At 38.5% G+C, this 13847-nt stretch overlaps 1 protein-coding gene across 1 annotated transcript; it reads right to left on the bottom strand.

Moving 5' to 3' along the window:
- Nucleotides 1-11533: 11533 nt before the first annotated feature.
- Nucleotides 11534-12635, bottom strand: LOC132612959 (uncharacterized). Its single transcript, XM_060327026.1, has 3 exons — nucleotides 12340-12635; nucleotides 12030-12168; nucleotides 11534-11833 (listed from the first exon to the last, which is right to left on the bottom strand). The coding sequence occupies exons 1-3, from the start codon at nucleotides 12633-12635 to the stop codon at nucleotides 11534-11536; spliced, it is 735 nt and encodes a 244-aa protein (XP_060183009.1).
- Between the last annotated feature and the right edge of the window lie 1212 nt (nucleotides 12636-13847).

A 13847-nucleotide genomic window follows, 5' to 3' on the forward strand; every position in this document is an offset into this window, starting at 1 on the left:
TCCTTACTTTCCATTTATTCCCTTCCTTTCTTTTTCAAATATCGTTGTATTAGAATTTTCCAATCTTAACCTGTAGTGAAAATAACATCAGCTTACCTTATAATACTTGTACCATATCTTTTCTTGTTACTTGAACTTCGGTACCCTTGCTCGATTGAGGCCTTCCATACCGTAGCACCGGTCGCTGGGACACACATCACATGCCCACCAATACATTCACATGTGGGATATCATACACATTCATATATATATATATATATAATTACTATCAACTAGCCCACAAAGTGCTTCCAAATGCTATTCAAGCCTATCCTAATTCCAGAGCTGTGATGCACTTCCTGTCTCTCCACCAGTCTAGTCTGCCTCGTCCTACGCGTCCTCTTATGGTCTCCAACCATCCCGTATACTCTAGTTTCCCTTAGGCTACTCTAACTTCTCATTTGTCTCTTATGTCTAAATCGATAGGATTTCTTGCGCACTTCCCAGGGGGTCACCCATCATAAGATTTCTCCCACCTTAACACGCTTAACCTCGTAACATCGATGGAATCCGGTGCCTTAATGTTGATATAATCGCGTCCACTTCCTCGCATGACCTTTATTACATGATCGGTAGTAAGTCGAAGTCTTACAGATTCCGAGACACTCTCGTAACACGTCTTTCCCTTTACAATTACTATTTTACCCTTTTCAATCCTCAATATTCACTTTTCACTTATGTGTGTACTACTTTTCGTCCTAGATTCCTAGATTCCCGATAGTAGTGATCGCACCTTCATCGCCATTACTTATAAGTGCTCAGGTATCAGTCTGTTTGGATTCCCACTCACCATTCTTATATCATAATCTACAGCAAAACTGATTGTCGACTTTCTCCGAATCCTCCAACAGACCTTGCTCCTACTAAACCTCGGATGTTATCCATTTTAATCCTCTGGACTGCTAATCGTCTTTCCCGCTATTATTCTTCCTGCCATGCCCAATCCATAACCTTTCTGAAACAACTCATCCCACTTATTGGCCACTTACAATATTTCCTTTCCACGCTCCCCCCTGTTAGGTGTACCTAGTTAAATGACCTGATTTTGAAAAATTCTGACCGGGTCTCCTTTACAATTCTTACTATTCAAAATCTGTATGCAGCAAATATCAACAATGCCTCACAGAGCATACGGCTTTATAACACATTCCAGCCATCCAGAGCTTCCAATTTCAGGTAGCAGAATACATATGTCAAGACTTGCCTCTATGACTTCCTATATCATCACTTACCTTCCCCCATCGATACTGTGCATTTGCTAAAATCAAGGGTTAGTGCCAGGAATCTCATTTCTTATGACTTGGCTCTATCGCACGATCTAAGACAAAAAGAAGGTCAACAATCCCTAGATGCCCTGCAGCCTCCTGTTTATAAATGTGGCCGGCTTCACACCCATAAACAGGACTCTGCTGGACACGACTTTGCAGACAGCCCCTAGGACAACCTGCTCTGATACCACTTTGTCACACCCTAATCTCACTAGGGTGTGATGGGCACCCGACCCTTACTTAGAGCCGAGCAAACCCTCTGACTCTTAATACATACATAACCTCTTGGAACTTTTAAATCAAATAAACATGAAATACATAGTAAGGCATCCAGAAATATTCTTTTTCTTTGTTCTCAAATCAAACAAAATCTGTAATCATATGGAAATTTATCACATAACACAAAATGACACATCGGCTGATGGAGCCGCTTCCAAAACTGATATTCTATACCCACGACTCTGTCTGTAAAGTCTCTAACTCCGAACAAGACACCATAGCATAATACTCTGACCCGACAACACTCCAGGGGCAAGTGGAGCTTACCAACTCCGCTAGAACATCTTCTATAATGACTGCTACTCATCTGGGTGTACCTGCGTGGCATGAAACGCAGCCCCCGAAGAAAGGGGGTCAGTACGAGCAATGTACTGAGTATGTAAGGCATGAATGGTAACATAGTAAGGGATGTAAAGTATGAATGATCACAGAATGGACATATAGGGCATACCGTAAGATAAAAGAGTAACCTGTACATATGAATGCCTTTTTGGCGGTACCATGCATGCTTAGTGCTGCGGAACGTGCAGCCCGATCCATATATATATATATATATATATATATATTATATTGCTGCAGAACGTGCAGCCCGATCCATTTATATATTATATTGCTGCGGAACGTGCAGCCCGATCCATTTATATATATTATATTTCTGCGGAACGTGCAGCCCGATCCATTTATCCATATATCCTGCGTCCGGGACGATATCATATTATACCAACTGATCAGGTGGATATGCGTCTATAGCGCCTCAGCTTTCCCTTTTCCTTATATACATATACATATACATATATCATATGGCAGCATGCAGGAGAGCCCAAAGAAAGTCATGTACCTATCGGAGTGACGTAAGGTCGGTAACCTCCGATTATATATTATGAAATAGTTATCATGGCTTTGTCTCACCTTGAAGGAGCAATTATTATAAGATGAGACTGCAACGAATAACAACGTTAAGAGAGCATAGAATAAGATCACAAATCTCATAAGGTGTCGCTTCATATACATATGCACATAGAACAAATCTTTAAGACTCGATAGGGTACGTACATAAATCGACACTTGAGAGTCATAAACACGTTTCAAGTCAATCCGAGTTAGTATGAAAAAGTTATGGACGTTTTACTACAGAACCTTATATGAACGTTTTAGAAGCTATTTTTGGAAAATCAAAGTAATAATCATATCAAGTACCTTTCGAATATCGCTATGGATCAAATCAACATAGAACTTTTGGAACCACACACTTGTACCAAGACATAGCAAAATAGTTCTTCGGAAGTCAAGAACATTAGCCATCCTAGTGGCTTTAAGAATAGGAGGTTCTTTGAAATCATACATATGCTTTGTCTGTTTGTCTCACAAAGATCATGCCAAAAGAAAGAAAGGGTAAGCCTTACATACCTGTTCGACCGCCTATAAGCTACACTTATTCGTCCAAGCTTGTAAGTCTACATTTAAAAGGATTCATACTGACGTTAGACTCTGTCATCGCACATTTGTACCATATTTCAAATTATACTATTTTATATTCTGCCAAAAATCGGGCAGCATCTCCCCTGTTTATATGCCTAGCCCGAATTCCAATTCAGCAACCAAAAACATCAACAACAACACCAATAATATTAACATCATTTTCAATACCGACGTATGCCATAAAATAGCCCGCACACTGTTTTCTAAATTTCTCAACCAACCAAATTTGCGATATAGCTATTTCATAATTTTATTTCCGCAAAGAAGTCGAAGTTAATACCAATAACATCAATACTTACATCCTACAAGATAAATAAATAAATATACATTTTATCCAAAATTCTCCTCACGCCTCAAACCATAATCCAACCACACCGATAAACGAATTTATCACATTATTTTCTCCGTTCTAGTTCGTTAAAACTCTAAATAAACTTGCTAGAAATGAAAAGGAACCTTAATCTTACCTCAAGTGTGCAACCACCACGTCCACCCTATTCTTTTTGGTTGATTTTTAGTTCAAATTGAAGACAACGCGACGTACAATACTTTTCTCTTCATGAGCTTCGGGATTCGGGGCTCAGATTTCGATCAAAATTGGTTTTTCTTCTCCAAGACTCTTTTTCTCTCTCTCTCTCTCTCTCTCTCTCCAGAATTTTCTGGGTGTTTTGGTCTGAAAACTGAGGAGAAAGGGCTGAAATCTCATTTAAATAGGCATGGGTCATGGGCCTAACCCGGTTGGGCCCGGATTGGGCCTAGCCCGTTGACCTTTTTGCCTTAAAAAGTCCATATATCCTTATCCCGACGTCTCTTGTGGAGCCACGACCTATGGTTGGAAAGATAATTCAATTATCTACAACTTCCATTCTGCGAGCTTTCCCAAATTCCCAAACACGGATGGGGTTATGGCCTCCCGAAGTCAGATTACCCAAAAACGTAACTTAAAAATATTTGTTTGGAGGGCTTCCACTTTGATTTGGCTTATGGGTTCTTCTTGAGTTGTGCTTAACTTCACATATGTGGTTCATATAACTTGTCACGTGTTCCTAAAAAAAATCTCGATGTGTGGGGCTCACCTCCGCTTACGACTAATCCGACGTGCAAAAATACGAAATATAATACTATCCACGTGAGTTTAAATTATGTAGTAACAACATAATTGTCAATGTCTGAGGAAGCACATGTCACGCTCAGTGCGGGGTATAACATATGTGGCCATAGATATGTTGATATTGTGACGTAGCCCTGTGAGGCGATGATATTTTGGGTTGTTGTGACAGGATGGTAGTGCCATATTATAGGGGAGACTCTGGAGAAACTTTTATAGAATCCCCGAAGACTTTAACATTCGAGGACGAATGTTCTTAAGGGGGGAAGAATGTTACACCTCGGAAGAATCCTCCAATGTTGCCCAAGTGAATGGACCCGCGAGGAGTATGAGTATACGATGTTTTCATGAGTAAGAAATAACATTTGACGACCCTAAGTATGATTCCGAAGGCAATTGCAATAAGAGATAGGCTATGCTCCATAATGAATAATTATAGGTTCTAAAAATGTGGGAAGTTACAGATCTGCATTTTGGCCAGTTGCACGTAAAATTAAATATGGACCGTAAAGTGGTATACGGCCTGTAAACTGCCATGTCGTATTTTGTCTTCCAAAACTTCAACTTTCTGCCAAATGATCAAATGGTTAAATACGACCCAAAATACGGACCGTAAAGTGGTTTACGGCCCGTAAACTGTGTCCGTAAATCACCACGTCTCAGCCTGAGTTTCTGGTTCTGTTATGATTAAATACGACCACGAAGGACGGTTCGTAAACTGAAATACTAACCGTAAACAAAGTTTACGACCACTGTACGGATCACCCCAGACCAGATTTTAAGTCATTAAATAAGGGATCCAAGTTTATTATTTCATTTCCATTTCACACCCCTCTCTTTAAAACATCTCTCTACATATATTCCAAAAGAATTCAAGGATATTTGGTGATCAACAACATTAAACAAGTGAATCAAGTGTAAGCAAACCCATTAAGGATCATTCAAGTCAAGAAAATCTCATGGAGATAAACTTGTATTTTTGCTCAAGTGGAGTATTATCAACTAAAGCTTGTTCCTACAACATCTAAGGTAAGATTCATGATATTTCCATGTTGTTTAAGGTATTTAAGAGTTGAAATACTTGGATTGTAGGAGGGTATAGAAAAATGGGTCATGAATATGGAATAGTGTCATTTTGAGAAATGGTTTGAATTGAGTTATGGTTCTTGATGTATTGTGATGTAAATGAGTTATAAATATTGTTGAGAACATGAGATGAGCAATGTATGTGAATGGACGTCGTTGTGTGTTATGGCCATGGATATGGATGATTTGAATGTAAGTCTAGAAATATGGGTAATGTGAACGAGTAATGACTATTGTTATGGTATTGTGAATGTGTTATTGACGCTTGGGAGTTGATATATGTTATGGAGGAAATGTCGTATAAATAGAGGAGATGCTGTCCGATTTTCTCTAGTTTTAGTCATATATGTTAACTATCGATTCTAATGATAGTATGACTTTAATGAAGGTAGAAACGCGATCGTTGAAGGAGAACGCGCAAGTGTAGAATAGTTCAACGGAAAGGTATGTAAGGCTAACCCTTCTTCCATAAGGCATGTTTATTTGGCCGAACGTCTAAACCATTTATGAGACTATGATATCCTTCAAATGATTTGATCTTCCGAGCTTGTAAGCTCACGATTCTTGACTCGCTACGATCGTACTAATCCCTCGTATGGCGAGTAAGCCTATAGAGATAGATGTGGTGAATGACGATAATAATGCTAATGATATCGATGATAATGGTAATAACGATGACGATAATGATGACGATTATGATAACGATGTTAATAGTAAAGAGGCTTATGTGCCATGATGTATATGTATCTATGTACGACTATTATGGTAGCCCGAGCTTATGCGAATATGAGCACAAATATGGTACGGGTACTATTATGAATACGGATAATGATGTATGTACACAAACACGTATTAGAAATGGAAGGTTCCTAAGAAAGGCAAGAAAGTGCATATGACGATGATATTGCCATCTCCCATTCGATGCTATTTCCTATGTTGCTATCTATGCTTCTATATTGATATTGATCATGCTTTACATACTCAGTACATTCTTCATACTGACGTCCTTTTGTTTGTGGACGCTGCGTCATGCCCGCAGATGCATAGGGAGACAGGCTTGATCCATAGCTGCTTTCTCAGAGATTACATAGCAGAGCTCTATTTCATTCGGAGCCACAGTTTTTGGGTACTTATTCTTTTGTGTAAATAATTATGGGCATAGCGGGGTCCTGTCCCGCTTATGTGATGTGTTATTCTCTTCTTAGAGGCTCGTAGTCACATGTACATGGTTAGATATGTCTGGCCTTGTTGGCCTATATTTTGTATATCATTTTGTTAGCCTAGTCGGCTCATGTACATTGATGTGGCATAGATGCCAATTATGATATAAAGGCATTGTCGTCCAATGGGACTAGCATGATGAATGAGTAGAATTATGTGTTTGATTATGTGGCTCACCTAGATGTAAGCTTAAGTGTAAGTTAAGGGGTGCCCGGGTGGGCTAGCACCGGGCGCTCGTCGCGGCCCCCCTAGACGGGTCGTGACAACCGGCAAGGCAGATTCTTGGCATGCATATTATTCGTGATAGAAAGGCCAAGAAATTGTAGTTATCACAAGAGAAATACATTCAGAAAGTACTTCGTAGGTTCAACATGGACAAAGCGAAGGTTGTCAGTACACCTTTAGCTATGCACTTCAAATTGAGCACGAAGCAGTGTCCTTCTAGTGATGATGAGAAGAAGGGTATGAAAGAGGTTCCTATGCTTCAGCTGTTGGCAGTCTGATGTATGCGATGATTTGTACAATACTAGATATTGCTCATGCTATTGGTATTGTTAGCGGTTTTCTTTCTAATCCAGTAAGAGAGCATTGGAATGCTCCGAAGTGGATTATGAGATAACTTTGTGGCACTTCTAGTCTAAGTTTGTGTTTTGGGACAGGGAAGCCTATTCTTTGTGGTTACACTGATTAAGATCTGGCCGGGGGTGTTGATACTAACAAGTCTACTTCAGGCTACTTGGTTACCTTTGCAGGGGGAGCTGTGTCTCGGAAATCTAGGTTGCAAAAATGTGTTGCTTTATCTACTACAAAAGCTAAGTTTATTGCTACCGTTGAAGCTTGTAAAGAGTCGCTATGGATGAAAAGATTTATGCAGGAACTTGGCTTTGCTCAAGAGAGGTATGTTCTTCATTGCGAAAATCAAAGTGCTATTCATCTTGGCAAGAACTCAACATTTCATGGTAAGTTGAAACATATATATTCATGTGATATCATTGGATTAGAGATGTGTTGGATTCAAAGTTGCTTGAACTTGAGAAGGTTCACACCGATGATAATGGTTCAGACATGATGACTAAAGCTTTGTCAAGAGGGAAGTTTGAAGAGTCTTTCTTGATCGCCGGGATGGCGGTTTCCTCCACATGGTAGGGAGGGGGAGAATTGTTGGGTTTTTGGGTTTTCCCTTCCTATATGGATTTGGATAATAAAACCCAATCCAATCTGGACCAGGCCATTTTTGTCTTACAATCTACTATATATAGGATCAACTTAGGTTTTATTTCAATATGCAAGAGTGAATTCATAGCAACCATATAGAGAGGAAAATGAGAGAAGAGGTGATTTTCAGACCACTGAAAATCAGCTACAACAGTCCGCTTCAAATTGCGTTTTTCGATTCATTAACTGTTGGATTGTGTTGAAATTTGAACTGGGGGTTCTTGGATTTCAATGGTGGAGATTGGATTTTGTGATCTGTAGATCCAATTTTTGAGTAAGAACAGTAGCTCATTTTTAGGGGTGATTTCTCTCCTTTCTTCACTAGTTTTGATGCTATCTTTTATGTATTATTGCTCCGTGTTTGGCATTGATGTTGTAGCAATTTGGAGAACATTATTGTAACTCTTGTTGATTATAGTGGATCTTTTGTTGGCCGGAGGTCCTGTGAATGTTTCCTCTTCACCTTAAAGGGTTTTACCATGTTAATTTGGTGTCTCTTACATTCGATTTATTTTTGCTTGCTTTACTATTTTATTGTTAGTGTAGTTGCTATCCAGATTTCCATTTGTACTAGTGTTTCTTGTCTTCTCTTGGTTCAAATATTGTGGGAAGTTTTGACTTGGGTATTTTTTCCGTTGTTACCTCGTCGTGCAATTTGTTTGTTGTTTGTTTCTTCCCAACATAAACAAGCCCATCACTAAATTTCATTAGAGAATACAAAAATTAGCAAAATAGAATTAATACCAGAAAATTTTAAAAATTGAATAGTAAAACAAAGGCCAATTAAAAAAATATGACTGAAACGAAAGCTAAAAGCATGAAAACAAAATAGGAAAGAAAGGACAATGTTTTTTTTTTCCTGATGCATTCTCATGGAATGAAATGCCTATTTAGTGGCTGTAGAAAGAGTTCAAAAATGACCAGTGACAAGCCACTTGTCAAACGTTTTCATGCACATTGACACATAATATTTCACTTGCCACTTCTCTAAATAATGCTATTTTGTCCCAAAATTTTAAAATATTAGTACAATCCCCCACTATTTAAAAATTTTGAGGAATAAAAGAGTAAAACTTGCTAGATTTGCATGGACAAAATGCAGTAGATTTGGTGCCTTTTGGGCCATGAACCAAACTTAGACCGAAAAAAATTTAACTTACAGAATTACTGGTGAAATATAAAATTTTTATGAATCAATAATTCTTATCGTAAATCAGAGAGTTTACCAGTCACATTTCGACCCTCGTAATTTTGCTATTCAACGCGATTTTGTGACCTAGGCAATGTGCGTGCTTGGATATTCATTAGAGCTCTGGAGAGTACGCCAAATTTTATAGGAGCGGCAGCTAAGTCGCAAAACAAAAATAAAGTGTGGAATAAATAAAGACAATCATGAAAAGTCTCATAATAGGTCTAATAGAAATAAGGACAGTAAGTAGTCTAAGTCAATATATCTACCCAAAATCTGAAGTCACGGTACATGAGCAACTAATCCGAATACAAATCTGGAATATTACATAAGAATGTTTGAAGATACGAAAGACAAAACAAAAATTAGAGAGTGAAGGCCGGTGCGGTAGGGCCCTCATCAGCTCACTCTGGACTCCAAAGATGTGCCTCAACAATCAACAGAATTCACAACCTCTACTTGTGCTCGGATCCGAACTTGCACACAAGAGGTGCATCAAGTATAGAGTGAGTACGGGAAGAACGTGTACCCAACAACATCGTTGACCAACCCTAAACTATAGTGATGACGAGGGTTGGTACTTCCGATACTTCTTTTCTTGTTTTGTTAATCTCAATTATCATAGTTTATAAGCATTCAACAAGACAAGAATGTATGTACACTCAATCCATCTAAATAGTCGTTACATTCCCAGTATAACCGTAAAGATTTAGTGTTTTCTTTAGTTAAGACAAGTTCAAGTGTAATGAAACCATCTTTATACCCTTTAAGCACCTATGTCATGAAATAAGTCAACAAGCACAATGATATGAATGTAGAGAATGTATGCAATGCAAGTGAATGGTATGCAATGTAATGGCCATATGAACCTGTATACACACGCTCCTGCAGTAGGTTTCACGTGACCCATGGGTGGACTCATGAGGTCCATATACCTACCCGGAATACTAGATATCCTAGATCACATCGGGTCCCAGCCGTTTGTTGTAGTATCAACATCACTATTCATGTACCATATTCACTATCCTGCCTCTCGGGGCCCTTCATCGTATGTCATCAATCCAATGCCAACAACATTATGTCATGAAAATATGAATGGATTTTCATACACCATGCAAATGCATAATATCAAGCCAAAATCAAGTATACATGTTCTTTTTATAACTAGACGAGATGTAGAGAGTGATGAATACAATCAAGTCATTATTCACAATTATACATCCAATAATGGCCTTCATAGCCCAAATAAACAGCAATCATACGAACCTAAATGGATTTATCCACCATTCCTCCTAGCCCGAATGCTAAACACATAACCTCTATCACAAATTCATATTTAGATCATGTTTTAGTTACCCATACAAATACACCAGTACCCAAATAAGTGCTCATCACCTCGCGAGTATGGAACCCCCAATTCCTCATTATGCCCTTTATTCAGATTAACCAACATGTAACACTACGTAAAGGGTCTTGTAAGTCTCAACTTCCGAAGCCAACAAGTCACTCCGCAGCCTTCCCTTTCCTCTGAGCTTCTAAATGAGTCCAATCTGTTCAAATACGCTATCTATATAAGCATATGAGTCTATCGATACTCATATATCTATATAAAGAATTCAACTCAAAAAGTCAACTTAAAACCAAGTCCCAAACCCAATAGGTCAAAACGGTAATTTATCGTGAAATCGGGTTCAACATAGTCAAATTAATACTCCACGAGGTCACACAAATCCAACAACACCTATATTGCTATACTTTAGGCCGGATCCCAAAAATGAACCTAAAGAGGTAACCTTGAGCACAAAAGAGTAAAACTAGAATTTAATCACAAAATCATCTTACCCATAGTCTAGATAGTTCATATCCTAAGAATCATGAAGTTCTTATTCTAGGTCAATTCTTAATTTCATACATCTCATCAAACCCAATTCTATGGGAAAACCCTTAATTTACTACTTAAAAACATTGAATAGAAATGTAAATTAATTGAAGGAATCATGGAAAAGCTCTTAGATTTAGTTAAGGACTTACCACAATGAAGAAACTTGAACTTAGCCTTTGAAATCACCCTAATCCGAAGTCTAGGTCTTAAAATATGGAAGAATGAAATGATTTCACGAAGTTGGATACTTTAATACTGCCAGGGGTCTTCGTAAATAAGATCATTGGTTCGCAAAAGCAACATCTGCATTTGCGATCAACATCTCACAAATACGGACAAACCCCCAACCTGGCAAACCTCACAAATGCGAACTGGACTCTATAATTGCGGACCTTGCGACCTCGGGACCTGAACCAAAGGCTTGACTAAGGAAAAAAAATCACATTCCGTACATAACAGAATTGATGAAATATACAAAATTACATATTTACCCCCAATGTTGACTTTGGTCAAACACCTCCATTTCCTTAACTTAGAAAACTCAAATTTCACTAACATCTATCCTAAACCCACTCAATAGTCTCGGGAACTACGTCACCTATCCTTGCAGGTCATAAATTGCCAAATAAAGCTACAGAAAGGGTGTTTTGAATCAATTAAGGTGAGAAGCTCAAAACAACTAAGCAAATCGTTACATCAGATACCACTTAAAATAGGATTCGTCCTCGAACAATAAAAGATTGAAAGATACATGGATCCTGAAAAATCTAGGGATCTCTAGATCTCATATCTAACTCAGTCTCCCAAGTCACCTCCTCTACAGGATTATGCCTCTTTTGTGCTTTCTCTGAAGTTATTTCTTTCAATCTCAACTTTTGAACCGATCTATCCATAATGGATATCGACTCGTCCTCAAAAGTCAGATTCTTATCAAGTAACACTGAATCCCACCAAATCATATGAGAGCCATACGAATGATACTTTTTCAGTATCAAAACATGGAAAAATGGTTGAACACCAAAAAGACCCGGAGGTAAAGCCAAATCAGAAGCTATCTCCTTAATATGCTGAACAATATCAAACAGACCAGTAAACATTAGACTCAACTTCCCTTTCTTTCCAAACCTCATCACACCCTTTATGGGTGAAACCTTCAACAAAGGTAGTTCGTTAACCATGAACTCCAAATCACGAACCTTCCAGTCTGCATAGCTCTTTTGCCTACTCTGAGTTGTGAGGAAGTCTATCCTGAATCAACTTAACCTTATCCAAGGAATCCCGCAAAAAATCTGTACCCCAATATCTAACCTCAAAAGCATCAAACAAACCAATAGGAGAACGACACCTTCTACAATATAATGCCTCGTACGGTGTCATCTCAATACTTGAATGATATATGTTGCTGTAAGAAAACTCTGCCAAAGGTAGAAACTGATCTCAATGACCACCAAAATCAATCACACGGGCTCATAACATGTCCTCGAGAACCTGAATAATCTGCTCAGAATGACCGTAGATCTTGGCTAACCTCTCTGAATATTAAGTAGCCTGAACTGGAATGAAATGGGCAGACTTGCTCAATCTGTGCACAATGACCAAAATAACATCAAACTTTCCCAAGGTATGAGGAAATCCTAACAGAAAGTCCATAACAATCTGCTCCCACTTCCACTTGGGTAAGGGTGTCCTCTGAGTCACACCACTAAGCTTTTGGTGCTCATACTTCACTTGTTGACAATTCGAACCCTGAGACACGAACTCCACTATATATCTCTTCATTCGGCACCACAAATAGTGTTGCTTGAAATCACGATACATCTTTGTATCTCCTGGATGAATGGGATACTTCAAACAATGAGCCTCCTCCATGATCATCGAGTCAAATCTCCCACTCTAGGAACACAAATCCGACCGTTAATCCTCAAAGCACCATTACCATCAAGAATGCTTCCTTAGCTTCACCTTGTAACACTTTTTTTCGAAAGGAGTTTTCCACGTAAAAATACTTGTGTTGATTTATTATTCTAGAACTTTACCTTCTTGCATAGTTGCTCAAAGAACCAAGTTCCTTGAGTACATAAAAGTATCTCAATTCTAGCACAATGTTTCTGGGACTAAGCGTTTCCCTCCTTTAAAAGCGCATAACGCCTTTCATAGGAAATAATTTCAAGAATATTCAATCATCAACATCAAATTCCAAATCTCTATGCCGCACGTCCGAATAGAACTTTTGGTGACATTGGGTCGTCTTCAACCTTTGCTGAATCAATATGACCTTCTCCATAGCCTGAGGAACAAATCTAGTCCTAGTAATTGTTCATCACCAACATCAAACCATCAAAGAGGAGACCTGCATTTCATCCGTACAAAGCTCCAAACTGTGCCATCTCGATACTGGAGTGATAACATTGTTATAAGAAAATTCAATAAGAGGCAAATGATCATCCTAAGTACCTCGAAGGTAAAGAACAAAAGCTCTGAACATATCCACAAGAGTCTGAATAGTGCGTTCAGGCTAGCCATCTGTTTGAGGAATAAAAGTGTCACACCTTGGCCTGGGTGTAACACGACATTTGGTGTCTTGAAGCATGTGACCGAGCGAACCGCATGGCTTGTTGAATCAACATGGGATATGAACTGATGCAAAATATATTATAAACATACACGGTATGAATAAAGCATGGGATTAAATAATCATAAGTTCTGAAAATACTATTATATCATGAATGAGAAAATAATCTGAAAATAAAATAAGTACTGAGCCAATACTGGCTATACGACTCTAAAGATCTGACATGGCATAACTAAACTAGTCATATGAAAGCTCAGACATGAGTCTGACTGCTAAACTGTTTAGCGAGATAAGACCCTTGGCATACCTTAACTGCATAACCGACATGAAATAAATAAAGATAACACCTTGAATAGAATAGGGCTCACCACTAGCAGATACGAGCAATAGTCCTAACGACTAGATCTATCGTCCGGTAAATCAATTCCTGCATTGTGAAATGTATGCCGCTAGGAAATAATGTTATATCCCATATTTTCATACATTGGGACGTTTTAAACTAAACGCGA

The sequence above is a fragment of the Lycium barbarum genome, chromosome 10, assembly GCF_019175385.1.
Source record: "Lycium barbarum isolate Lr01 chromosome 10, ASM1917538v2, whole genome shotgun sequence".
Taxonomy (NCBI): Eukaryota; Viridiplantae; Streptophyta; class Magnoliopsida; order Solanales; family Solanaceae; genus Lycium; species Lycium barbarum.

Excerpts from the sequence above, each read along its gene's own strand:
- LOC132612959 (XM_060327026.1), bottom strand. The coding sequence starts at position 12,635 with ATGGAGGAGGCTCATTGTTTGAAGTATCCCATTCATCCAGGAGATACA. Across the intron at positions 12,169-12,339 it reads ATTGTGCACAGATTGAGCAA|CAACATATATCATTCAAGTA; the intron begins GTCTGCCCATTT and ends GTTTTCTTACAG. Across the intron at positions 11,834-12,029 it reads TGCGGGATTCCTTGGATAAG|CATATTAAGGAGATAGCTTC; the intron begins GTTAAGTTGATT and ends GATATTGTTCAG.